Source organism: Excalfactoria chinensis, chromosome Z, assembly GCF_039878825.1.
Source record: "Excalfactoria chinensis isolate bCotChi1 chromosome Z, bCotChi1.hap2, whole genome shotgun sequence".
Taxonomy (NCBI): Eukaryota; Metazoa; Chordata; class Aves; order Galliformes; family Phasianidae; genus Excalfactoria; species Excalfactoria chinensis.
Genome location: NC_092857.1, coordinates 8,789,659 through 8,814,767, shown reverse-complemented (window position 1 = coordinate 8,814,767; position 25,109 = coordinate 8,789,659). Strand labels below are relative to the sequence as shown.

Sequence of the window (25,109 nt, the reverse complement as noted above, 5' to 3'; positions counted from 1 at the left end):
CAGAGCAGTGCTTTTGCCCTCTGCACAAGACCAGTATCAGAAAGGAAAACACATTTTGCATATCAGTCAATTACTTCTGCTTTCTTGTAAATCAAGAACTTCCCCCATCCTACACATGATCATAAGTCATCATCTGAGTGCACTGAGTAGAAGCTGGAGTTGATGACCTGTTCCTGCCTGGGACAGAGCCACCAGCAGCCCCATGGCTCAGAGCGTCATCTATGCTGACCTGAGATTCACCAAGGGGCCGGGGAGCCATGGCACAACCAGCCAGGTGCTGGAGGCAGGTGAGACCAATGGGGACCTCACACCTCCCCAACATGGCCAACATCATCACCCCATCGCTGCCCAACCTTCCTCCCACAGCCAGCATGGATGACACAGACAGCCCCTATGAGAATGTTGTACCGGGATCAGCGCCCGTGGGGACAACAGAGGAAGGGACCCAACGCAGCCCGGGTAAGTGCCCAGATGGGGACAGGGATGGGGACAGGGATGGGGGTGGGGGCCCCACAGCCTCCCAGGAGCATGGGTGACTCATGGCTGCTGGTGTGTCTTGCAGGGCACTGGTCCCGGAGGCGCTGCGTACCTGTGGGGCTGCTGGCAGCCATTCTGCTGCTGTCGGTGGCCTTGGTGGCCCTGGGGACCTGCTGTGAGTGCAGACATCATGGCTGGGGAGGGGAGTGGTGAGGCAGGGTGGGGGCTGGGAGGAGCTCAAGGGCTGGGGATGGTGTGGCTTCTCACTTGGCTGCCCTGTGTTGCCTGCACTGCATGTACTGCCTGCATCTTCCAGAACTGCCTGCACTGCTTGTACTGCTTGCATCTTCCAGAGCTGCCTGCACTGTGTGTTCTGCTTGCATCTTCCAGTACTGTCTGTTCTGGGTGTGCTACCTTCATCTTCCAATACTGTCTGCTCTGTGTGTGCTGCCTTCATCTTCCAGTACTGCTTGCACTGCATGTACTGCCTGCATCTTCCAGAACAGTCTGCATTGGATCTATTGACAGTGTCAGTCTCCCATGGATTACCATTGTTTCCTATTGCTTTCCAATACCTCCCATTGTCTCCCATCACTTTCTGTTGCATTCCATTCAATCCCATTGCCTCCCACTGCTTCCTTTTACTTCTCTTTTCCTTCCTCTTACCTCCTATTAATTTTTGTTGCCTTCCATTGCTTGCCATTACTTTTCATTTACATCCTATAGCTTCCCACAGATTCCCATTGACTTTGCCTTCCCATAGACTTCTCATTGTTTCCCACTGCATACCATTACCTTCCCATTATGGTCCACTGGTTTCCATTGCTTCCAATTGCTTGACATTCTATTCTAAATCAGTATCCTCTACCTTCCACTTCTCCTCTTTGTCCCTCCTACTGCCCGCTATTGGCTTCCATTGATTCCCACTGCCTCCCATTGCCTTCCCATCAGCTTATCATTTCTTTCCATTCAAGTCCTTTGTTTCCTATTGCTTGCCATTCACTTCCACTTCATTTCCCATTACCTTCCCACTGCCTCCCATTGATTTCCACCGTCTTTTATCATTTCCCAATCACTTCCCAGTGCCTTTTAGTTTTCTTCCTAGTGCCTCCCAGTGCCTTCTATTAACCTCTGTTGGCTCCTCCCTTCCTTCTATTCTTTCTTATCGATTCCCAACACATTCTCATTGACTTTCTCCCACTGCCTCCCACTGTCTTCCATTGCCTCACATTTATTCTTAGTGAATCCCAGGGCATTTCCACTGATATCCTGCTCTTTCCTGCTGCCTTACTTTTGTCGATCATTGGTTTCTACTGCCACCCTTTGCTTTCCATCGATTTCCCATTGCTTCCCACTGCCTTCCCATAACATCCCATCAGTTCTCATTGCTGTGCAACTGAATTCCCATTGCCTCCTACCCCCACACTGGCTCACCTGGCATTGCCTCGCCTGACCCAACCTGGCCATGACTCATGTCCCCCACTCAGGCTGCCCCATCCCCATACCCCAGCTCACCTTATCCTGCCCACAGACTGGCAGGTGACCCACCAGCTGCAAAACATATCCATGGAGCAGGCCACTGAGCGCGACCACTTTGCAAAGGAAGAACAGGTGTGGGAGCAGAGACTGAAGCAGACAGAGCAGGAGCTGGTGTGGGTGCAAGAGGAGCTGCAACAAGCATGGCAGGAGGCCAGAAACAGCCAGCAGGAGGCCAAAAACAGCCAGCAGGAGCTGGCCAGGCGGGAGGCTGAGCTGGTGCATGTCTCAGGGACCCTGAATGCGACCCAAAAGGAGTTGCAGGATGTGCAGGAGAAGCTCAGTGCCAGCAAGCAGGCAGCAAGCAGCCTGCGTGTCTGCCTGAATGCAGGTAAAGGCACAGTGCAGTGGGGAGGGGGTGGTTCCTGAGGGATGTGGGGCCCATGTCTGCAGGTGGCCAGCACCTGAGCTGTGCTGCTGTCTCCAGATTGCTGCCCCTCGGGCTGGCTGCTCTACCGTGGCAAGTGCCTCTTCATCTCTGCTGTGAAGAAGAGCTGGTGGAACAGCTACTGGGACTGTGATGAGAAATCTTCCCGTCTGCTGATCCAAGGTCATTGGGAGTCATGGATGCTGCCGGTAAGTACGGGGGCTGCAGCTCACCTGCTGGATGCCCCCACTGCCTGCTGCCACCACCCTGATGTATGGCTTGCTGGGAATACAGCTGGTTCCAGTGTTCCTGGCCACTGGGCATGGGGCAGATGCTTGACAGCTTCTTTCCCCGCAGAATTTTCTGCAAACAGATGATGCCAAGTACTGGATTGGAGGAAGGTATCAAGAGTCATCAGAAATTCAGTGGCTGGATAAGAAGCTGCATCCCCGGTAAGCCAGTAACCTCCCTCCTTGGCCAGCCAGGGATAGATGTGCCACCCCCTGCCTGGCTGTCAGTCCCTGCCCAAGGAATGATGTTCTGGTGTGGACAACTCTGACTCTTCAGCTTTGCTGAAAGGGCCGTCCAACTGTCAGCAGGATGGGGACATCATCATGTATGTAACCCTGTCACCTCTCACCTGCTTCTTCAATTCTAGGGGAGAGTGGTTTTTCCACTGTGCGGCAACAGCCAATGGGAAGATAGAGAAGAACAAGTGCACAGATGATTATGCATGGATCTGTGAGCAAGCCCCACGTATGAGCAGTGTATCAGAGAGCATCTTTCCTCTGCTGGCCGAAGGGTGACTTTGGCAGTCCCTCTCTATTACAGGACTTGGAGACAGAAGCTGGGGATACAAAAGGAAGACAGCCTTCCCCTTGTGCATGGCACCACGCTTGTGCTCTGTCATGCTCTGGGGAGGCAGGTGGGGAAAGAGACTTGCCTGTCTATTTTTCATGCTCATGCCCATCCTTGATACTTGGCAATAAAATAATGGCCTTCAGCAGTTAATTCAAACTCTTCTCAACCTGACATTCTGTCTAGGGAGGGCGGGTTTGTTCCTAGATAAGAATCTGGAGACTCAAAACAGAGTCTCAACATCACACAGGCCTCAAGGGGATACACTGTACCCTGCTAGAGTTGATAGGTACCCTAATGAGGTAAAAGCGCTGATTAGAAACTCAGTCAACAGCCATATTTATGTGTAAATAAGTTCCTGGCCATATACAGGACCTGGCTTGTGTAACACGTGACTTTCTGCCTGAGTAACACTTTCCTGTGGTACCTCACAATCGCCAAAGACATCCTTGCAAGAACCTCATATTAACACAGCATAAGTGTAGTTGGCTTTCCAACCTGTCCTCTGGGTTGGCGAGTTTCATTCCTGGATCTTGATGGCACGCTCACAGTGCTATGCCCTCTGGTCTGGGCTCTCAGCCACGCCACACTGAGCCCTCCTCATGTCCTCTGCATGGCAGTCACGTCTTACACATTTTGAAGATGGCTATGATGGCCCCATTGGTGTTTCTAACCTGCCTGCCTTGGGAAGCCCTTTGGCTTTACAGATGCCCCATTGCTGGCTGTTGATGTCAGAATTATTTCTCCCTGGAGTCAGGGTTCTCCCCCATGTTCCCAAGACTTCCCCACCTACACCATGGTTTTTGGGATCCTCACAGCACCTCCATTTCCTCCCATGGCCTCAGAGCTCCTTCCTTTCCCCACATGGTCTCAGGGCTCTCCACTGCACCCTCATTTACTCTTAGGACTTCCAGGATGTTTCTCATGCTGATAGCACAGCTGCCCACACCTTCCCCAGGCAGAATCACAGAATCATAGAACCATTAAGGTTGGAAAAGACCACTAAGTTGATCCAGTCCACCCCAAACCAGCCCCCCTGACCACCTTCCTCACTGCCACATCTCCGTGGCTCTTGGACACCCCCAGAGACAGTGAATCCACCAGATCCATTGGGCAGCCTGTGCCAGTGCATCACCACTCTTCAAGAGAAGAAATTTTTTCTCATATCAAACCAGAATATTATCATGAATCCAGCATGATATCACAGTGAAAGACTTGCCATGTTACACGGGGACACGTGTACGGATCTAGAGAGCAGGACAATGTTGGTACAAGTGTCTGCATGCATGTGGGAGAGGGGAACAATGTCTGTTTTTCATAAGCCTTGCTTTAAACTACAGGCAGTCCTCCAGATCATTTTCTCAGCTCTTTGCCACTTGTGGGAAACATTGCACACACAGCACTGGGATATCTCTGCGGGAAGGTCATCTGCTGTGCCCCAGCCCTGTGATGTGGTGGGGCTGGCAGCAGGGTCAGTCCTTGGTCAGGAGAGGAGTGAGGCTCTCGGACACGCTGCTCAGTGTTGGGGGCTGCTCACAGATCCATGGGTTAAGCTTCGTGCATGATAAGCTCTGCATTTTCCCAGCTACTAGCACTGCACACTCTCCATAGTAATCATACCTAGGAGACAGGACATGCATCAGAGAAGCCTGGACAGCATACACTACCTGTGCCCACACTCAAGTTCCTGCACTGAGGATACACTGAAAGAAGAGTCTCCTTCCTGACAGTGGTTTTCACTGACCAAGTCTCTGCTGATACCAAGTGGATGAACTTACGGACAGCACTGAACTGGGCACTAGGACACAATGCTGAGTCTGAGCATCGCTACCTGGGGAGCATGGTCCTGTGCACCATGAGTAGGCTCTGACTATGGCTGTCTGGAGCACCACTCTAAGTAGGATCTCATGAGTTGGAAAGGTATCTCAGGTTTATAGGAAATAGGGGAACCTGCACTTCCAATGATTGGGCCAGAGACTGCTAGATTTAGATGTGAAACAGCTGTTAGCCTCATACAAACTAACCTCCTTTCACCGTAAGAGTCTTCTCCCTTGATCCAGTACATGGCAGTGCTTGCTTGGAGAAAACTCTGTGAGGAAAGAACATGATGAGTGCCATCCCCATACATGGTGGTCAGGAGCACTGGGGCAGCATGGGGGGAACCCTGCTGGGGAGCTGCATTCCCCTTACTTACCGGCAGCATCCACAACGCCCAGTCACCTTGGGACAGTAGATGAGAATGTTTTGCCTCACAGTCCCAGTAGCTGCTCCGCCAGTTCTTCCTCACAGCAGAGATGAAGAGGCACTTGCCACGGTAGAGCAGCCAGCCCGAGGGGCAGCAATCTGGAGACAGCAGCAGAGCTCAGGTGCTGGCCATCTGCAGACATGGGCCCCACATCCCTCAGGAACCACCCCCTCCCCACTGCACTGTGCCTTTACCTGCATTCAGGCAGACACGCAGGCTGCTCGCTGCCTGCTTGCTGGCACTGAGCTTCTCCTGCACATCCTGCAACTCCTTTTGGGTCGCATTCAGGGTCCCTGAGACATGCACCAGCTCGGCCTCCCGCCTGGCCAGCTCCTGCTGGCTGTTTTTGGCCTCCTGCCATGCTTGTTGCAGCTCCTCTTGCACCCACACCAGCTCCTGCTTTGTCTGCTTCAGGCTCTGCTCCCACACCTGTTCTTCCTTTGCAAAGTGGTCGCGCTCAGTGGCCTGCTCCACGGATATGTTTTGCAGCTGGTGGGTCACCTGCCAGTCTGTGGGCAGGATAAGGTGAGCTGGGGTATGGAGATGGGGTAGCCTGAGTGGGGGACATGAGTCATGGCCAGGTTGGGTCAGGCGAGGCAATGCCAGGTGAGCCAGTGTGGGGGTAGGAGGCAATGGGAATTCAGTTGGACAGTACTGAGAATCAATGGGATGTAATGGGAAAGTAGCAGGAGGCAGCGGGAAGTTAATGGGAAAGGACTGGGGTTCAGTGGGAATTGACAGGGGGAATGGAAGGTGCTGGAATGCCATAGGATGTCAATGGAAATGCAATGGGAATCAATGAGAAAGAATAAAAGGCAAGGAGTAGTCAACGGATGCAATATAAGGGTCTGAGAAGACAATTAGAAGGCAATGACAGGTGATAGGAATTAATGGAGGACAACAGCAAGATAATGGGAGGCAAGTGGAAGGTAATGGCAACTAATGAAAGGCAATGGAAGTTGATGGGAGGTAAGTGGAAGGAAAAGGGAAGTAAAAGGAGGCAGAGGGAGGCTATGCAAATGAACAGGATGCAACAGAAAGTGATGGGAGACAGTGGAAAGATGATGGGAGATATTGGGAAGAAATGGGAACAACAATAATGCATGGGAAGCTGAGGCAGGCAGCACATGCAGTGCAGGCAATGCAGAAAGTGCAGGTGGCACAGGCAGTGAAAGGAATGCATGCAATGCAGGCAGTTCTGGAAGATGCAGGCAGTACATGCAGTGCAGGCAGCACAGGGCAGCCAAGTTAGAAGCCACACCATCCCCAGCCCTTGAACTCCTCCCGGCCTCCATCCCACCTCACCACTCCCCTCCCCAGCCATGATGTCTGCACTCACAGCAGGTCCCCAGGGCCACCAAGGCCACCAAGGCCACCGACAGCAGCAGAATGGCTGCCAGCAGCCCCACAGGTACGCAGCGCCGCCGGGACCAGTGCCCTGCAAGACACACCAGCAGCCATGAGTCACCCATGCTCCTGGGAGGCTGTGCAGCCCCCATCCCCATCCCTGTCCCCATCCCTGTCCCCATCTGGGCACTCACCTGGGCTACGTTGGGTCCCTTCCCCTGCTGTCACTATGGGCGCTGATCCCGGTACAACATTCTCATAGGGGCTGTCTGTGTCATCCATGCTGGCTGTGGGAGGAAGGTTGGGCAGCGATGGGGTGATGATGTTGGCCATGTTGGGGAGGTGTGAGGTCCCCATTGGTCTCACCTGCCTCCAGCACCTGGCTGGTTGTGCCATGGCTCCCTGACCCCTTGGCGAATCTCAGGTCAGCGTAGAGCACGTTGTGAGCCATGAGGCTGCTGCTGGTTCTGTGCAGTTTCTGCTGCTGCTGCCTATTGCTGAGTGGAAAGGAGAAGTGAGGTGCTGCTTGCTGAAGCAAATGTTGGCTCTGAGTCGTGGTGGAGGCAACAACGAGGCACTGATGCAGTTATCTGCACTCTGTCATTGGCTCTGCTTTGCCAGAGAGTCCCCTCCCACACCCGAGAACCGTCACGGTCCTCTGGATTCACTGTCATTTTGTGCCAAGACATGGGGTGCAGCGGGGTGAGGGCTGTGACGTGCAGAAATCTGGTGGTGGACTATATCTGGGGCTATGTCTGTGCTGGAGGATTTCACAGACCTGAATCCAGCCTCAGACTCCACCTTTGAGTACCAAAGTTAGAACCTTAAATGATCTGCAACTAGGTGCCATAAATTGGGTGTGCAACTCCTAGTGGGAATTCCTACAGAAGATCTTCACCCCCTCTTCAGATTACTGGAAAGAGATCCGGACTTACAATCACTGCCACACTGAACACCAGCAGCAATGACAGTGCTGAGTACTGCCATCTCAAAGATGACCCAGCCACTGTTGTGGAGCTGTTGGGTTTGGTTAAAATGGATTGTTTGTATTTTAACTATAGTAGAAAGAATCAGCCATTAGATCAGTGTGTTAATTCTAGTTTAGCTGCTTATAGAAATCCCTCTGCTTGGTGTAGTTAAGCCTGGGACTGTGGATACAGAATGTGTTAAAAATAGGGTTTGTTTTTGCTCTTCTCAGTGCTTTTGTTTGCATTCCTTGCTTATTACGTTGTGTTCAGAAGCGGTACAGGATGCTTTAAATCACACTTTTTCACTGGTAAAGAAGGGAGTGATGTGGGAACTGGAGAGGTCATCTCAGCCTCACTGGATGCTGACTGGCTGATAAAGAGGCTCTGGAAAGGAGACAGGAGCTCTGAACAAATAAACAGGAGTGTTTTGCACCTAGGCATAAGATGAACTCTGCTGATTATGAAGACTTGTCATGGAACTTGCTTGCTTTCTAGCCAATGAACTGTTAGTGGAAATGGACTGAATACATGTGTTAGAGTATAAAAGGCTTGCTTAGAAGAATAAGTGGGGATATACAAGATAGTAGGGATACACAAGATGATAGGGATACACAAGATGGTAGGGATACACAAGATGATGTAGATACGTATCAGGATCGACATTATCACAGCAATTAATAAATCTTCCTGGCATGAGAACCCTGTTTCATGATGTTAATTTGTGGCACCATTAGTAGATTTGCCTCATGTTGCCAAGGAAAGATACTTGGCTGAAAATATTAGTTACAATTATTTCTACATCACCCTGCTCTACCAGGATGGCCTGGTACTTCAGTAATCTTTGGGGTGAGAGTCAATGTTCCCCTTTTGCCACCAATACAGTAAACGCTGTATGAGATATTAAAACTGTTATCCTTTGGCCCAGCATAAATTTACAGGCTTCTTGATTATTGAGCACTAGTGCAGCTACCACCCTCAGGCATCCTGCTATCCCTTACTCACTTCATCAGTCTTTTCCAACCTTGGTGGTTCTGTGATGCTGTTTGAAGCTTTACCATCAGTCCGTAGCTGTGTATCCACATTTGGCATCCTCCTGTCATCCCTTGGGATGTACAGAGTTCCTTGGCAGTTTGCAGCTCAGGAGTTTGGCAGATGGCTTCTTTCCTGGCAGTCCTTAAGGTTCAAAGTCCAGCTGTAATCTCATACCCCAAATACGTTACTTGCTGCTGAGTTATTTGTGCTTTCTGTTGAGAAACTTGATAACCATTTAAACCAAGAAACTCAGCAAACTCTCAGCCTATTGTACACAGTCCATCCGTTGCTGTGACATCCAGTAAAGTTCCACCCTGAGATAGAGGAACCCAGGACTCAGGCTCATGAGTTGACCACTTCCCAAAAATCATTGGGTTGTTCTCACAACCTTGGGTAGCACTGTCTGGGTTAACTGAGTCTCTTCTCCCCATATTAGGGCTTTCCTATTCAAAGGTAAACAACCTTAGGCTTCCATTGGTCAGACCAGGCAGAAAGGACATCCTTCAAATTCGGAAGGTGAACCCCACTGTCACGGTTTTGCAATTCTGTAATTTTGCTATCAGTATTCCACATCATAACATCATGATAAAGCATGGATAATTTTAACGAATGTGCTGCTCACAGAAAAAGGCTGAATGTCCCAGAGAACATATGACAAGGATTCTATATAATCTGACTTCGGGGCTGAACTTCCTCTCTTGGACCTTGCCAGCCAGGGGGAGCCACGCAGGAGCGTTCCAGCCGTTTCACCTAGAGTTACAGTAGGTCTCTCGGTTTCAGGACTCACTCTCTCCTATTTTACTTGATTCGTTAGCCTTAATTCCAATTATATTGTATTATATTGTGTTATCCTGTATTCTGACATAGTATTTAGTAAATAAGTGTGCCTTCTTAGATCATTGCCGCTGTATTTATTTCCTTTTTTTCCTTCCTTCTGGTCAGCGGCCTGCGGCTGACTGCCCCCTGTCACAGGCGCAGGTAGATTTTGGGTTAACCTGCGACACCCACCTACTCATTCCTTCACTTGGTTAGTAAAGAGCAAGGATTTGCCACCACTGAGTGTATGTATTCAATGTTTCTATTCCTTGCCCTCAAGTTTTGTAACAAACTAAAGCACTTGCTATCCAAAAATTTGGCGAAAATTGGCAAAATTGGAGTTCTGTATTTGGATTCCCACTCAATTAGTAATTCAAACTCCAAAGAGTTATCTATTATTTCTTTTGTCCTTCTACAGCCACATATCCTCAAAGGGCACCGCTTTACCCTGACTGGGCTGGTTCTTGTTTTTAACTTAACTTCTATTTAGGGCCTCATTTTTGACCCTGCCAGGTACCCCTGAACACCCACACCCCTAAGTGTACCTTATTTAAGATTTCTGTAACTCCTGGGGGTACAACGTTGTTTTTCTCTGTGTTAAAGCCAGACTTAGAATTTTCAATCGGTTGATATTGTTTGACCCTTAGCTGCAGTTTTATTGAATTTAATCTCTGCATCCACCTATTCTAATAAGTCTTGCCAGAGTAACAGTTTTAGAGAACCTGGCCTGTACAAGAATTTAAGTACTGCTACTTGATTTCTCATCCTATATTGAATTGATCCCCCAAAATAAGTCTTTTCTTGTCCAGCAGTAGCTCCTACTACAGTTACAAAATCATCTGTGGTAAGAGGTATCTGTATCCACCAGAAAATAAACTCCTTCATCCTGCTCCCCTTAACAGCAGTTTAACCAGTGGATCTACTAGGGTAATCGTCCCACACTCCCACCATTGAGCTTTTGCAATCAGAGATGGTTCCCTCTCACTCAGTTTGGTAGGATTTCTCCACCAGTGTTTCTTTTCCTGCAGTTTGCACACTGCTTTAGGTTCAGCAGGGGCCAAATCCTTCCCAAACCTTTTCACTTTCCAAACTCTCATCATTACATAAACTACTAACATCATATTTCAGTTTCACCTCCTCCTCTCCAGAGGCTTCCAGTGCTAGCACTGAGATTTCCTCGATCTCTGCACATGAAGGCCACTATATCCTAGGTCTTTCCTACTACCAACAGCCCAAGGGAGAGCTATTGCTCTTTTCCTCACGTACAACTTACAAGTCCCCTTCTCAGGACCTCTCCCAGGGAGCCTTCCCACCCCAGCTGGCAACCTTACCTGTGAGCTCAGGGGGGAGCATAGGTGCTCCTGCATATGCTATGTAGGACATCTCCTCATGACTTACATGTTCCCCCTTCCCATACACATACCCGATCTGCCTACAGATGGTCTCAGGATGAAGGCTCATAATCTTCCTTGTGAAGGCTCGTAGTCTTCCTCACTGAAAACTTCTGACCCTGTGGGAGGGGTAGCCTCCAAACCAGTTCTAAGTTGCTTTGTGGACATCTTATCACTTGCTCACTAAATGTTCTTGAGATGTTCTCAAAACACTTATCCTTATGTCTTTACTCTTTACCATTCGTTTTTGTGAACCATCTTTTTCTTCTGCTCTTCACTCTGGGGACTTCACCAGGAAGTGACACTTTTCATTTCGTGTCACACTCGGCTGCCAAAGAGGGAGGCTGGGGAAGGGGGTTGCTGCTCCCCTCCTCCAGAGTCGCGGGGCACACAACAAGAGAAAGAGGGAACGATGGAAGAGGGAGTCATGTATGCTGAGCTGCGCCTGCCCCCTGCACCAGGTAAGGGCACACTGCTCCCCATCCTGCTTGCCAGCAGCACCTCCAGCCTTCTCCCCCCTCCTGTGGATCCTCTTGCCCCATTCCCATGCTGCAGACTGCCTGCTCTCGGGATGGGGAGGCTGCACGCTGCATTCTGCTGCATGGCACAGTGCATGTAGGCACCTGCTCTACTGCCTTCCCTGTGCCACGTCTTCATTTCATGTCAACACTCTGTCATTCTTTGGGGACAGAGCCTGGGGGAGGCCAAAGGATGTGCAGCTATCAGGGTGTGGTGGTGGGGTTTCCCACCATTGCCACTCAGCCCCAAGTGGCACTCTGTCTTTCAGCCCCTGTGCAGACAGCACGGATGCCCTGGCACTGGGCAGCCCTCAGCCTGGGAGCCCTGTCCCTGCTGCTCCTGCTGGCACAGATCATCCTCGTTGGATTGGGCTTCCACTGTGAGTGTCCCCATGTCCCCCTCCCTGCTCAGGGTCTTGGAGTTGTGGTTGGCACCATGGTTCTGTGTGCACCTCCTCCTTGCTGTGTGTGTCTTCCTGCCTGGGGCAGAGGGAGCTGCAGGTCTGTGGGCACAGCTGGTCATCATCCAAGCCAACAGCACACTGGTGAGTACCCCAGCCCTGCCTGCTCCAACCTCACCAAGGCCACTGCATGACAGCAGTGTCCCCCCAGCGGTCTTCCACCACAGTCTCTGCCCATGTGCCTGAAAGCCATCTGAAGACCTGCCTTTGCACATTCTGGTAGGAGTAGATCTGTATTCCCCCATGCATGAAGGGAAAATGCTCACCACGAGCACCTCCAGTCCCCTGTGAAGCATTCCTGGTGCTCCTGTGCTCAGCTCTGCTTTGGCCCTCCATAGCCTTTGGGTGCATCCCTGCTCTGCCTGTACTCTCACACTGGGCTGCCTGATACCATCATGTGTGCAGGGGACTGTGACAGCTCTCGGGGCGTGGGAGGGGACATGGTGGTGCTGGACCAATGGCAGGGTGCTGGTCCCCACGTCCGTGCCTCGCTGGTCCCATCTGCTGTGGCTCAGAGCCAAGTTCTGCTTCTGTAAGAGCCAGCCTCACTTCTCTTTTGAACCCCAAGCCAGGGTGCAAAGACCACTCCAGAGAGTTGGGTGGAAGATAGCAGGGCCCAGGACTTGTCTGCATGGCCCAAGGATTGCTCTACACTGACCTGAGGTTTGCCAAAGGGCCAAGGGGCCGTGGAATGGCCAGCCAGGCACTGGAGGCAGGTGAGAGCCATGGGATCCTCACACCTCCCCACACAGCCAGCATCAGCATCTCACTTCTGCCCAACCTTCCTCCTACAGCCCTTGGTATGGATGAGGCTGAGAGTCCCCACGAGAACACCACACCGGAGCTGATGCCTGTGGGGACAGCAGGGGAAGGGGCCCGGCGCAGTCCAGGTAAGTGCCTGGCTGGGGATGTGGGAGATCACGGTGTGGGCAGTGCGTATTGTTTCAGGGCAGTCCCCATTCCCTACCTAGAGAGAGGAAGCACCCACGCTGTGCCACCGTGCTGCCACCACACTGTCTGGGGATGCCCAGGAGCTGACAGAGGGTGACGTGTGGCCACTTGGTGTCTTGCAGGGTGCTGGTTCTGCTGGCACTGTGTCCCTGCGGGGCTACTGGCTGTCAGTCTGCTGCTGCTGGTGGCCTCTGTGGTGCTGGGGGCCTGCTGTGAGTGGGGACAAATGGCAATGGGATGTGGGGACAGAGTGGGGTGAGGTTGGGGCGGGTGCCACAGACTATGCCCATGAACATGGAAGTTGGTCTGTCTGTCCCATCTGCCCCAAGGTGCAACTTGTCTCTCACACATCATGGGCATTTCCCTTGGCTGCCATCACCCATACTCCTCACTTGGTTCTCCTTTCCATCTCTCTTGTCCTAATCCTGTCCCAGCCTGCTCTGCTCCTACTCCAGCCCACTCTGCCAGGTCCATCCATTCCCAGTCAGTGGGGTCACCCACTGATCTGCATATCCCATGTTCAGCCCCTTGCCTTCCACCCAGGCTGCCCCATCCCCATGTCACTGCTCACCCTGCCCTGTCCCCAGACTGGCAGGTGACTCGACAGCTACAGGACACATCCCTGGAGCAGGCGGCCGAGCGTGGCCGCTTCTCACAGGAGGTGCAGGTGAGGGACCAGAGCCTGGAGAAGATGCGGCAAGAGCTGGCACGAGTGCGAGAGGAGCTGCAGCAAGCATGGCAGGAGGGCAACAACAGCTATCGGGAGCTGGGCAGGTGGGAGGCAGAGCTGGCACATGTCTCAGGGGCCCTGGCTGCAACCCAGAAGGAGCTGAGCAGTGTGCAGGGAAGGCTGAATGCTAGTGAGAGCACTGTGACCCTGCTGCGCTCCTGCACGGCTATAGGTATGGCAATTGGGCAGCCCCAGCGTGCCTGCAGTACGGAGGTGTGGATGGGATGGTGGCTTTTTGGCCAGGGGTGGAGGTGGGATGGTCAAAAGCCTGAAGCTCTGCAGGAGATGGGGTTCTGCAGACACTAGCAAGTGCCTGAGCTGAGCTGCGCCCCTGTCTCCAGACTGCTGCCCCTCAGGCTGGCTGCTCTACCGGGGCAAGTGCCTCTTCATCTCAACGGATAAGAAGACGTGGGATGACAGCAGAGCAGAGTGCGAGGAGAAATACTCTCAGCTCCTGATCACCAAATCCTGGAGTCGCTGGACTGTGCCGGTAGGGAGCAAGTGCTGAGTACTGGGGGCACTGCAAAGCTGGGGGCATCCAACAACATGAGGACAGCACAAGAAAGATATGGAACTCTTGGAGTGGGTCCAGAGGAGGGCCACTAGGACGGTCAGAGGGAGATGATCTCCTGTGAATAAAGGTTGAGGGAACTGGGCTGTTTAGCTTGGAGACAAGAAGGCTCTGGGGAAACCTCATTGTGGCCTTCCATTATCTGAAGGGAGCTTATAAACGGGAGGGGGAATGGCTGTTTACAAGGGTGGATAGTGATAGGACAAAAGGGGAATGGTTTTAAACTGAAGCAGGGAAGGTTTAGGTTGGTGATTAGGAGGCAGTTTTCCACACAGAGGGTGGTGATGTACTGGAACAGGTTGCCCAAGGAGGCTGTGGATGCCCCATCCCTGGAGGCATTCAAGGCCAGGCTGGATGTGGCTCTGGGCAGCCTGGTCTGGTGGTTGGCGGCCCTGCACATAGCACAGGGTTGATGCCTGATGATCTTTGAGCTCCTTTTCAGCCTAAACAATTCTATGATTCTATGATACCTGGACTTTGGTGTGGGGCTGGGATTGCTCAGGTTCTGTGGGAAGACGAAGGCTCTGCAGCCCCCAAGCCCCATGGAAGGTGTCAAAAGGCCCTTTTGCCCCTTCTCCAGAGCTTCCTGAAGAATGCGGACATCGCGTACTGGATTGGGCTGCAGAAGAGCAAGTACCCCTGGTACGAATATGACTGGCTGGAGGAAGGGGAGCCAGATGATGAAGGGCTGACAGACGCCTGGATCTGGGTGGACGGCTCGCTCTATGAGAGGTACCCCTTGCCCACATCCCCCCTCCTCTGGTGAGGTGTGAAGAAACACTTTACATCCCTCCAGTAGCCAATGCATGAGCACTGGGCTGAGATGCTCAGAGCTCATGCAATGGGAAAGCCAAGCCTTGTGCCTATGGGATGTGGAGGGAAGGGATGAAAGAACCCCCAAATTTTATTGGGGTCCAAGCAAAATGGTTGACCCCTGTCCCTATCCGGGCTCCTCCCCATCACGTGTGCCACCAGCCCTGCTCGCCTCTGCTTCCTCTTGTGGTGTCTGAAACCAGTGAGGAGGAACGGCCCCATCTGCTCAGCCCCTACCTGCCCCTGCACCCCAAGCACACAGGGAGCACCTCTGGGGTGAGATTCATGGGGAAGCCCCAACGTGGTGTGTCTCCATCCAGACCCTGGCAGCCGAAGTCCAACGGGTCATGTGCCGTCATCAGCCATGGGAACATCAAAGCGGCGCCATGTGAGGGGCCAGAAGACCTGCACCTCTGGATCTGTGAGAAGGCAGCAGGGCCCAGCTCCCCGTTCATGTGATGAGAGCAGTGACATGGCCAGCTCACTCCACAGTGCACAAGGAAGGCAGCAAAGGGGAAAGATGGGGAAAACCCCGTCCCAGCCCCACTGAGCACATCCTTCCATTTCAGTGCCTGCATCCTCTCTGCTTCAGCTTTCACGCGGCACAGAGCCCAAGGACGGAGCGACTGCTAGCATTGGCATTTGGGTGTTATTGCTGATTAGAGAGTAGAGCAGTGACATTTAGGATGGCACCACGTGGCTCCCAAAGCAACAGCAGCATCCAGCGCCAGACACTTTGCAAGACAAGTCATCGAGAATTTAAATAGCTGCCACGCACGTGCAGAATGGCCCCGACTTATGTTCAGCCTGGCGAGAGCAGAGGAAGTTGTGTTCTATTATGGGGTTGCGCGTGCCATATTTAGTTGATTAATTGGTATGTAAATCTTTTGCTTGAAGAGCACAGGGCTGTTAAAGGCATTTTAGAGGTGTATGTGTTGCTCCGCGTTGTCTGCTGGCTGACCCCACACTGTAGCAAATAAAGAGACACAGCTTGTCTGCTGCTTGTTTTCTTCTTTACTGCTAAGACAAAGACTCCACAGTGCAAATCCAACGATCATAGAATCAGAATCATTAAGGATGGAAAAGACCACTAAGATCATCCCACACAAATGTCAGCCCACCCCCACTATGCCCACTGAACCTGTCAAAAAACCATACCATCAATTGGAATTCCCCAAACCCACAAACTGGAATTTCACCTCCGACTCAACTGAGTTGGCCACTTCAGTGACACTGAGCCAAAGCTGGGTCACAGTTAGAACAAGTCCCTGTCACCCCGAGATGGGGGCTCCCCACCCCGCTGTGTACACCAAGAGACACAAACGTCAGCCCGACTTGCTGGGACATTCAGTTTTTATTGAACACCTTAAATAAGCTGGGTATATATTACTAGCCATTATCATTATTAATAATAGTAATAAAAAAAACACAACAGTTCTGCATTCACCAGTGCGTTGTGCGGGAGGGAGGAAAGCCGGCTCCCACTCCTGTCCCTCCCTTATCCCCTGGCCACTCAAGAGATGCTGGGGGCTGCACAGTGCCCTCAGCTTGGGGTGAGTAATGTGGATGAGTCCCTGGTACTGGGCAGGTCAGCACACATGTACTGGGGGCTCAGTACCCAGAGACTCCCAGTGCCGGCCCCCTCCCTAGTCCCCTGCATACCACGGTGTTTCATCGTGTAAGGGACCAGGTGTGCATCCTACACTTGTGGGGTGGCAGCTGGAACCCCCATTGCTCACATACACACACGACTGCATCACACCCCCTGCCCAGCCCTGCTTGCCCTCATCTGAGGGGCTGTAAGAGCCCACTGAGGGCTAGCCCATGGGGACAGGGGAGTCCCACAGGCTTCATACTTGTGGGGACCTGGCCCTGCCACCTGGGGCAGCAGTGTTATTGCACTTCAGCCCTCCAAGCAGTAAGGGCTCCCACGTGCTGAGTAAATTGTGATGGAGCAGGGGGGCACCCCAGACTCCCAACGGGGTTCCCAGAACTAGGACTGCGCCTCAGGCAGCTTCAGGCTGGGCTCCGCTGACTCCTCGGATTTCTGGAGGCAGTCATGGCAGAGGAGTCTCTTGGCCTCACAGTTGAGGTTCTGGTAGCGGGGTGGACTGGGTGCTGGCTGGTGACAAAGAGAGGTGAGGCTTAAGGGTCCCAAGCAGCAGCTAGGGCAGGGCAGCACCTCGTTCTGCTCCGGCACCATGCCAGAGCCATGACCGGGCAGCATGGCTGCGTGCTCCGTCTGTTCCAGCACCACTGCCGCGCAGGGGATGCTGAGCTCGGAGAAGCCATGCTCCAACCCACTGCCCCAGGACAGTGGCTTGCTGACAGCTGTGGGGTGGTGATTGTTGAAAAGCTGCTTGCGGAGTGGCTCTGGCTGCCACAGATTGATTCCCGAGGCCAATGTGCTGATGAAGGTGCCACTAGTGGATGCTGGAGCACGGAGCTGTGGCAGCGGCAGCTCAGGGTGGTGGGGAGCGCAGTCTCTCCGCTCCTCCACCCCGGGTCTGGATGGGATTCTCGGCTCTCTGCTGTCCCAGTGGCTCTGCTTTGGGGCAGGGGGCCGAGAGGGGAACCTCACGCCCAGCGCCAGGCCCCCCCGGTGGGGCAGCTCGGGGGAGGTGGGCAGCGAGTGGCACTTGCGGGGCGAGGTGGTAGGTGCTGAGAAGTCGCACTGCACCTCCACGGCTGGCTCAGGGGTGATGGGAGTGGCAAGCTGCAGAGGGGCTGGAGGGGGCAAGTCAAATGTGAGCGAGATGACCGACTTGCTGGGGGTGTCGAAGAGCTTGATCTTGCCCCCCTTCAAGTCCTCGCGCTGGGAGAAGGGGTTGACGCGTGGTGGCGTCTCCTTGGTCCTGGCCTCACTGCAGTGCTCCAAGATGGGTGATTTGGGGGGGAAGACATCAGAGTGGCTGCGGGACAGCTGCTGGTCCGGCTGCAGGTGCTGCGTCCCCAGCTCGTGCAGTGGGGACTGCTCAGCACGGCCAGCCGCCCTCATGGCCACTCCTGGGTGGGGGCACAGGAGGGAGTCATCAGTGGAATGTGGGGACGATGCAGGCAGAGGGCAATGGGGCTCTGTCCCACAGATCGTCTCCCCCCAGAATGAAGGGCAACCCACACTCCGGGGACACCCACGTACCACTGAATGCAGACACTGTGCTGAGCGCAGGCATGCTGTCCCCGGTGCAGAAGAGGGTGGTCCCAGCATCCTCAGTGCCCAGCTGGTGCTGCAGGACGCCCTCCAGGCACTGTGTGATTTCCAGGAAGGAGGGGCGAGAAGTGGGCTCCATCTGTGGGAGGGAGGAGACCATGGTGAGGCTGGTGACCCTCCAGCACTCCTGGGGCAGGTCCCACCTCAGGCAGGGAATGGGAAGCAGGGATGAGGGCATCACGCCACAGGGGCTCACGCTGCAGCAGTGGAACGCCAGCTGGAGGAAGGCCACCGGGCAGTCGTTTCCCACCATGGTGCGGAAAGTGGTGATGTCCAGGCCAAAATCCTGTTCCGTGGAGACAAGGGACAGTGAGTCTGGGTGCCAGCTCTGAGCTGGGTGTAGCAAGAGGGGATCCTGGAGCCACTCTCAATGGAGATAAGATCCCCTTTCACATGTTTAGTGACACATCCCCAGCCCTGGTCCTGCCATGCCCTGCCCTTGCTCCCCATCCCAGTGAGTTACCTCAGTGCGGGGCAGGTAGTCAGGGTCAGCAGAGACACGAGCAATGGTCTCACACAGGATGATGCCATAGGCGAACACATCAGCCTGCAGAGAGCAGGAAGTTGCAGGGGGCTGCAGCCTGAGGCCATGCAGCCCCCTGTTGCAAGCCCTCCTCTCAGGACCACCTCCCCCGTAAGGATGCCCATCCCCTTTCCCTTCATATGCCCAGACAGTCCCGTGCAGTGTCACCTTCTCATTGTAGATCTCCCCACGCAGAACCTCGGGTGCCATCCAATAGGGAGAGCCTACCACGGCCAGCGGCTCCTTCTCGCTGCCCTCGCTGGAGACACAGTGGCATGTCAGGGTCCCACTTCCCCAGAGCCCCCTCTTCCTGTGCCAACCCTCCTCCATGCACCCCATGTCCCATCTCAACCACCACTAGGTCATCGATACCATTCCCTTCTCTATTTCCTCTTGGACACCCCTGAACACATCCATCCCCCATCCGTCCCCTCACCAGGGATCACCCCACCACCCCTGGCCCTACAAAAACATCCCCAGGCGAGCTGGATCCACTTGCTTGGAGGATGGGGATGGACAGACAGACCTGTAGGTGGGGATCTTCTCTGCCAAGCCAAAGTCGCCCACTACAGCCGTGTAGCCATTGCCCTCACAGCGCACCAGGCAGTTCTGGGGGCACAGCAGAACCCCCTGTCAGCCCCCACATCAACACCAACACTGCTGGGATGCATGTAAGGGAACCTCATGGCATCAGGATGCCCTGTACCTTGGAGGTGAGGTCTCGGTGGAAGATGCCCTTGGAGTGCAGGTAGTGCAGGCCACGGGCGATGTCAAGTGCCAGCTGGACACGTGTGGACCAGGAAAGGGGCACAGGGCTGTCCAGCAGCTGCTCCAGGTTCCCACCATTGATGTACTGGTGGGAAGAGCCATTGTCTTGCTGCCCCCTGCTCTATCCCACCAAGCTGGTGGGTCCCCATATCTCTTCCCATTGCTCCCCCAAACCACACACCAAGTGCCCTCATAGTCACCAACACCCTCTCCCTGGCCCCATGACGACCATCCCACTCTCACCTCTGTCAGAGCGTGCAGCTGCCCCTGGTGCACGCACACCCCCATGAATCTGTGAGAAGAGAGGAGCAGAATGTGACCTGGGAGGATTCAGCCCCAGGAGCTCACCAAGCCCCACAGCAGTCCCAAGTCCCAGGGAATGGGACGAACCTGAGGATGTTCGGGTGCGAGAGGCGGTTCATCAGCTGCACCTCCCGCAGCATGTTGCCCCGGTTGCTGGTCAGCTTGTTCATCTTCAGCACCATGATCTGCCCGGATTGGCGGTGCCGCACCTGCAGTGGGTGCAGGGGGAGCTCAGTCCTGGGGGTCCCCACACACCCCATGTATGGGGCACCCCAGTGTTAGTGGGGGGCTCTTTGAGCACAGCAGCACCCCAATGACCCCCACACCTATGATACACAAATCGTGATCCTTGAACACCCCATGTGCTGTGCTCCCCCCCCACACGCCCAGACTCCCGGAGTCACAGTGGCAGCCCAGTCCAAAGAGTGCAGGAATGGAGTGCAGCTATGTGGCCAGACCCCATAGCAAGGGGTTGAGGACAGAGGGGACATACGCTTCCCCAGGCAGCCCTGGGGGCACGGTACTTGAATGATGCTGTATATTTAGCCAGTCCAAGGCTGTCACATGAGCTGTGGGCTGGCCCCCCGCCAGGAACAGCAACCAGGAAGGTGGCCAAACATGGACACCCCTGGCTCACTGTGGTCCCCAACATGTGTAAGGTGAAGGGAAAAGCACAGGGTCCTCTGTCCCAGTGCCAAGGGGATGGCACAAGGGGTCCCTGAAGCTGGCACAGGGGACAGGATCCACAGCAGCTGCCTTGGGGGGGGGACACTCGCTCAGCCTCAGCTGCACCCCAGCACACATGGAGGCACGGGCATTCCTCGGCGCTTCCGTCAGCTCACTGCTCTTCTCCTTTTTAGTCGATGCTGCTTGAAGCCGCTGTGCTGGGCCCTCCCCACATGCCCCCCCCTCCAACCTAGGGCAAACCACATGTGGCTCCCGCACATCAGCTGAGGCTCCGTGCATGCAAGCAGCACCTCCCACTGAAGGGCCTGGAGGGAAATTAGGAATTAATAAGGACCCCTCTCTATTAATCGCTGCCTGGGTGCACTGAGGCCAAACCAGCCCTGGGCAGGGTTGGGAGCAAGTGGCAGCACAGCCTGGCTCACGGAGGGGCTCTGAATAATTCAGCAGCAGCTGCCACCCCACTCTGGTTACATCGCATCACCTCTCTGCCAGCCTGCGGGGACAGTGTGCCCCAAAACCCCCACTGAGACTGAATCTGGTGCCTGTGTCCAGAGGGAGCCTGTCCCCATGCAGCCCCACAAATGATGAGTGCCCAGCCGAGCCAGCAGCGCTGCCCTCCCACACATCACAGGGCTGGTGGGACCGGATGGGTCGGTCCTGCCGTGGCACCGACTGCTCCCAGGCGCTGGCAGCTGGCTCAGCCCCATGGGTGCTGTGCAAATGCCTGGCAGCACGTGCCATGGCACGGCTGCCCACCATGGGAATGATCAGATCCAAGCCAGCATAACAGAGCAATCCTCTGGTGGGTGCTGGACAGGATCATGTGGCCAGGACATGCCCATGGCCCAGTTCTTTGCTCATTAACCTCTTGCCACGGTGACAGTCTGAGTGCACTGTATGGCACTAATACCATAATCCTGGAGGATCCTGGGGGAGGGGGAAGATCTAGAGGAAGACCCTGCTGTGAAATTTCTCGCTGGGCCTCCAGTGGGTCTCCAGGCAGCACAGTCATGTCCCAGTGCCCCAACCCCACCCTGGCCAGGCTCTGGCACCATCCCAGAAGGCTGAATGACCCCCGGAAGCACTGGTGACCTTCCAGCATAGCAAGCCACAACCCCATGTGACTTGCACGTTTGTGCTGAGGGGGTTTCCATCCTCCCCCTGACATCAGCAGGGAATGGCAGCACGCAGCAGAGCCTCCCCAGGCAGCACAGGTCCCCCCTCTCTTCTCCACGTGCTGGCCCTGTGCCCAGGAATCCCAGCACATTCCCTAGAGCTGAGCTCAGCCGAGTGCTGGGGGAGGCAGCAGCCTGTCAGCCCCCAGGCAGCAGACAGCCCTCACTGCCTGCCCAAGGCCCCCAGCACCCCACAGAGCTCCCTATGCCCCATTCCACCTGTGGCACCACATCCCCATGGCCCTATCCCATCTGTTGTCATGAGGGCTGGGGGAAGGGAGGGACCGGCTGCAGCCCCAGCCTGGGCACAAGGGATCTGGGCTCTTTTAACAGCGGAAATTAGAGTCTTATTTAAAGAACATGCTAATCAGAGCGAGCAGACGGCCCTGCAGCCTGCGCTCCTGGCAAGACACAGGGCAGCACCAGCACCTGGGGGTCCCGCACCTTGAGCAAAGGCTGGGTGCCCTTCTTATCCCCTAGTCCCTCCCAGTGTCCCCATGAGGATGGGCAGAGTGGTGCAGGTCAAGGAGCAGCCCTGCCACAGGCAACCCTGACAGTTCCAACTGAGCTTGCAGGGATCCCAGCAGTGCAACAGGTCTCACACTGGGCCGGACTGGAAAAGCTGCTCCCCATGCAGAGAAGGCAGATCCTACAAAAATGGTTTCCTCTGGGGAGCACGGGAGCAGGAAGCCCAGCCAGGCTGCTCACAATGAGCACCTGAGCATCAGCAGTGCTCGCCTGCCTGGGTTTGTTTCCCCATCGGTGCTACCCATGTCACTGGTGGAATGAGATGAGGTCCGCCACAGAAGGACACCAGATAAGAGCTGTGTCATTCATGAGCTGCACCAGTCATTTGTGAATAAATAGGAAACCTCAAAGGTCGGCAGGGAAACCAGCTGAGATGGGCAGGGAGCACCTGAGCAAGGGCTGCCCCCATGATTATGGGGCTGTGCACAATGGAGAGCTGCATCCTGGAGACAGCAACTCTGGAGGATGCGCATGTTTGGGCACAGCCCCAGGGGAAGGCAGGGTGCTGCAGGGAGGGAAGTGGGAAGAGATGCAACAGCGGGTTAAGGGCTGGAGAAAATGTCTGGCACGAACACAGCCAGCTCAATCTGCTCTGTCTATCAGTGAGATGGAGAGGCGGCTCGCTGCAATGCCTGCATGCCCGAGGAAGCAGGTGGGCCTCTGGAATCACACCGAGAACCAGCTGCTGCCGGGAGCAGCGAGGGCCAGCTCCATGGGGGCATGGCTGGGAGCACCCTGGGAACAACCACTACGGCTCAGCCAGGGGTGGGTAGGAGAACACCATCAGATGGCTGTGCTGTGCCAGCACCCCAGAGCCATGCCACCTGGGTAAGGACACCGAGGTGTGGGCCCCTCCTCATTCCCCACGCCCACCAGGGATGGAATGAAGCAGGGCCGAGCAGGCGGCTGCAAATGCCCACAGCCATGAAAAGCACTGTGGGGTGGAAAGAGGTGGGCAGAACACGGCCCCATACTGCATCCTCCTTGCGAGATGAGGGTACTGTCACCCTGTTAAGACCCACTATACTCAGTGTCTGCCCTCAGCCCTCTGTACATGCACAGAGCCCACCCAGACACCTCCTGTTCTGGCTGCTGTGGTTCCCACCCCTGCACCCTCTGCTCCCCCAAATTCCTTGCAGACATGGCACTGTGAGTATGGTGTGGGAGCAGACAGAGAGCATGGAGCATGGCCTGGCAGAGATCCGGGAGCATCTATTATTAAAGATCCTGGCTTTATTAAATGCCTCCCTCTGCTCCCAGGTGCTGCTGTGTGCTCACAGCCAAGGATCAATAGAAGGAACCCGGCCAGCAGCGAGGCCACAGCCCCACAGGAGTGCAAGGGATGGCTATGGGAGGGTCCTCTCTGCACGGCCACCACGGCCACACTGCAGGGCAGCGCTCGGGGGGGCTGCAGAAGAGATGGGGGGGATCCCGATTCAGCAAAGCTGCTATCAGAAAGGGCAGAAGCCACAAGAAGCGTAAAGCGATACACGGCACGCTGAGCACAATAACAAGTGCACACGCCTCTCCCCGGAGTGAATACAGCAGGCAGACAGCCCTTCGACGGGCTGGGAGTACCATCATCACCGCCAGGATCTCAAATCCCCCACCAGCACCAGAGCACCCCACACCTGGGCGCGGCCACGCGTGAGCGTCCCCACACCATCAACCTGCGCCCATGCCGACTGTGGCACAAAGGCACCCCGCGACACAGCTCGCTTCAGCCGGACCCCGCACACCCACCCGCCTCGCTCAGGCTGCACGAGGAGGCGGCCGCACCTCCCGCCTCCGAACCGGCTCCGGGATCCCCCACCGGGGCTTTCCGACCCGCCGCCCCCGGCCACCCCGCCGCCCGCCGGTGGCAGCGCTCCGGAGCTCCGCGCCCGGCCTGGATGTAAATATCGCTCCCCTCCCCCGGGGAACAACAGCAGCGCGGCCGCGGGGCTCTCCCGCAGCCACCGCCGGGCACCTCCTCGTCCTCGGGGGTCCCAGGCTTCCCACCGCCCCGTTCGGCGGTACCGCGACGCCCAGTCCCGCCCGCACCCCCCGCCCCCCGTCGAAGGGATGCTCGGGCGCCGCGCACACCTTGAACACCTCGGAGAAGAAGCCGGTGCCGATCTTCTCGCAGTAGAAATCGTCGATGCGCGCCAGGGTGGAGACGGCGCTGCGCAGCGCGCGGTACGAGGAGGGCCGCATCCTCCCGCAGCCCGGCCATGGCCCCGCCGCCTCTCCCGCCTCGCTCTCCTCGGGCCGCTCCGCTCGCAGCGCCGAGCCGGGCCTCCGCGGCAGCTTCTCCCGCTCCATGTCGGCCCCGCCGAGCGACCCCCGCGCCATTCACATCCCCGCGGGGTCACGGCCGGGCCGTCCCGCCGCAGCCAGCCCGGCCCGGCCCCGCGACGAGCAGCAGCGGTGCGGGGGATGGGAGCGCAGCGCTCATGGCCCTGCAGCACCGACCCCAGCCCGGCCCGGCGCTGCGCCTCCGCCGCCCCGAGCGCTGGTACTGGCGGGGCGGAGCCGAGGCGGGGACAGCCCTTAACTCCTTGTCGACCACCGCCGCCGTCGCCGCTGGGCACAGAGACCCCTCCCACGGTGTGGGGTTTCGATGCGTGGGGTCCGATGTCGACGTCTGTCCAGCCCCTCGCCACGTGGGACCACGGGTGCTGAGCCCCCTACGAGGAGTGCAGCCGTGGATGGGCCCCGCCGAGGCTTCGGGTTCTCATCACGGCTGTCCCAGCCCAGACGCGTGCTGTGGATCTGCCCTGATGGTGTCCCTGGGACTGTGGGAAGTGCAGCCTCTTGGTGACAGCGTGACCACTTCCCTTTTCTCCCTTTC

The 25,109-nt window shown here is 55.6% G+C and overlaps 4 protein-coding genes across 4 annotated transcripts; 2 read left to right on the top strand and 2 right to left on the bottom strand.

Annotated features, from left to right (window-relative positions):
* Positions 1–154: 154 nt before the first annotated feature.
* On the top strand, positions 155–3,364 carry LOC140264413 (B-cell differentiation antigen CD72-like). The gene is given in 9 exon segments (XM_072360171.1): positions 155–287; positions 367–459; positions 563–652; positions 2,009–2,187; positions 2,189–2,219; positions 2,222–2,344; positions 2,441–2,589; positions 2,738–2,832; positions 3,039–3,364. Coding segments are annotated over 9 exon segments (993 nt in total). The 5' UTR covers positions 155–202; the 3' UTR covers positions 3,187–3,364.
* A 1,297-nt stretch (positions 3,365–4,661) lies between these two features.
* On the bottom strand, positions 4,662–7,364 carry LOC140264431 (B-cell differentiation antigen CD72-like). Its single transcript, XM_072360196.1, has 7 exons — positions 7,197–7,364; positions 7,025–7,117; positions 6,823–6,921; positions 5,678–5,992; positions 5,433–5,581; positions 5,263–5,327; positions 4,662–4,858 (listed from the first exon to the last, which is right to left on the bottom strand). Exons 1-7 carry the CDS (start codon positions 7,279–7,281, stop codon positions 4,711–4,713), a joined length of 954 nt encoding a protein of 317 aa, XP_072216297.1. The 5' UTR covers positions 7,282–7,364; the 3' UTR covers positions 4,662–4,710.
* Positions 7,365–12,647: 5,283 nt separating this feature from the next.
* CD72 (CD72 molecule) lies at positions 12,648–15,540 on the top strand. Its single transcript, XM_072360267.1, has 7 exons — positions 12,648–12,732; positions 12,811–12,906; positions 13,090–13,179; positions 13,555–13,869; positions 14,039–14,187; positions 14,849–15,000; positions 15,402–15,540. The coding sequence occupies exons 1-7, from the start codon at positions 12,648–12,650 to the stop codon at positions 15,538–15,540; spliced, it is 1,026 nt and encodes a 341-aa protein (XP_072216368.1).
* Positions 15,541–16,418: 878 nt separating this feature from the next.
* On the bottom strand, positions 16,419–24,746 carry TESK1 (testis associated actin remodelling kinase 1). The gene is made up of 10 exons (XM_072359205.1): positions 24,362–24,746; positions 19,974–20,095; positions 19,827–19,875; positions 19,522–19,668; positions 19,342–19,424; positions 18,984–19,074; positions 18,756–18,839; positions 18,489–18,578; positions 18,221–18,371; positions 16,419–18,087 (listed from the first exon to the last, which is right to left on the bottom strand). Exons 1-10 carry the CDS (start codon positions 24,608–24,610, stop codon positions 17,075–17,077), a joined length of 2,079 nt encoding a protein of 692 aa, XP_072215306.1. The 5' UTR covers positions 24,611–24,746; the 3' UTR covers positions 16,419–17,074.
* Positions 24,747–25,109: the final 363 nt, after the last annotated feature.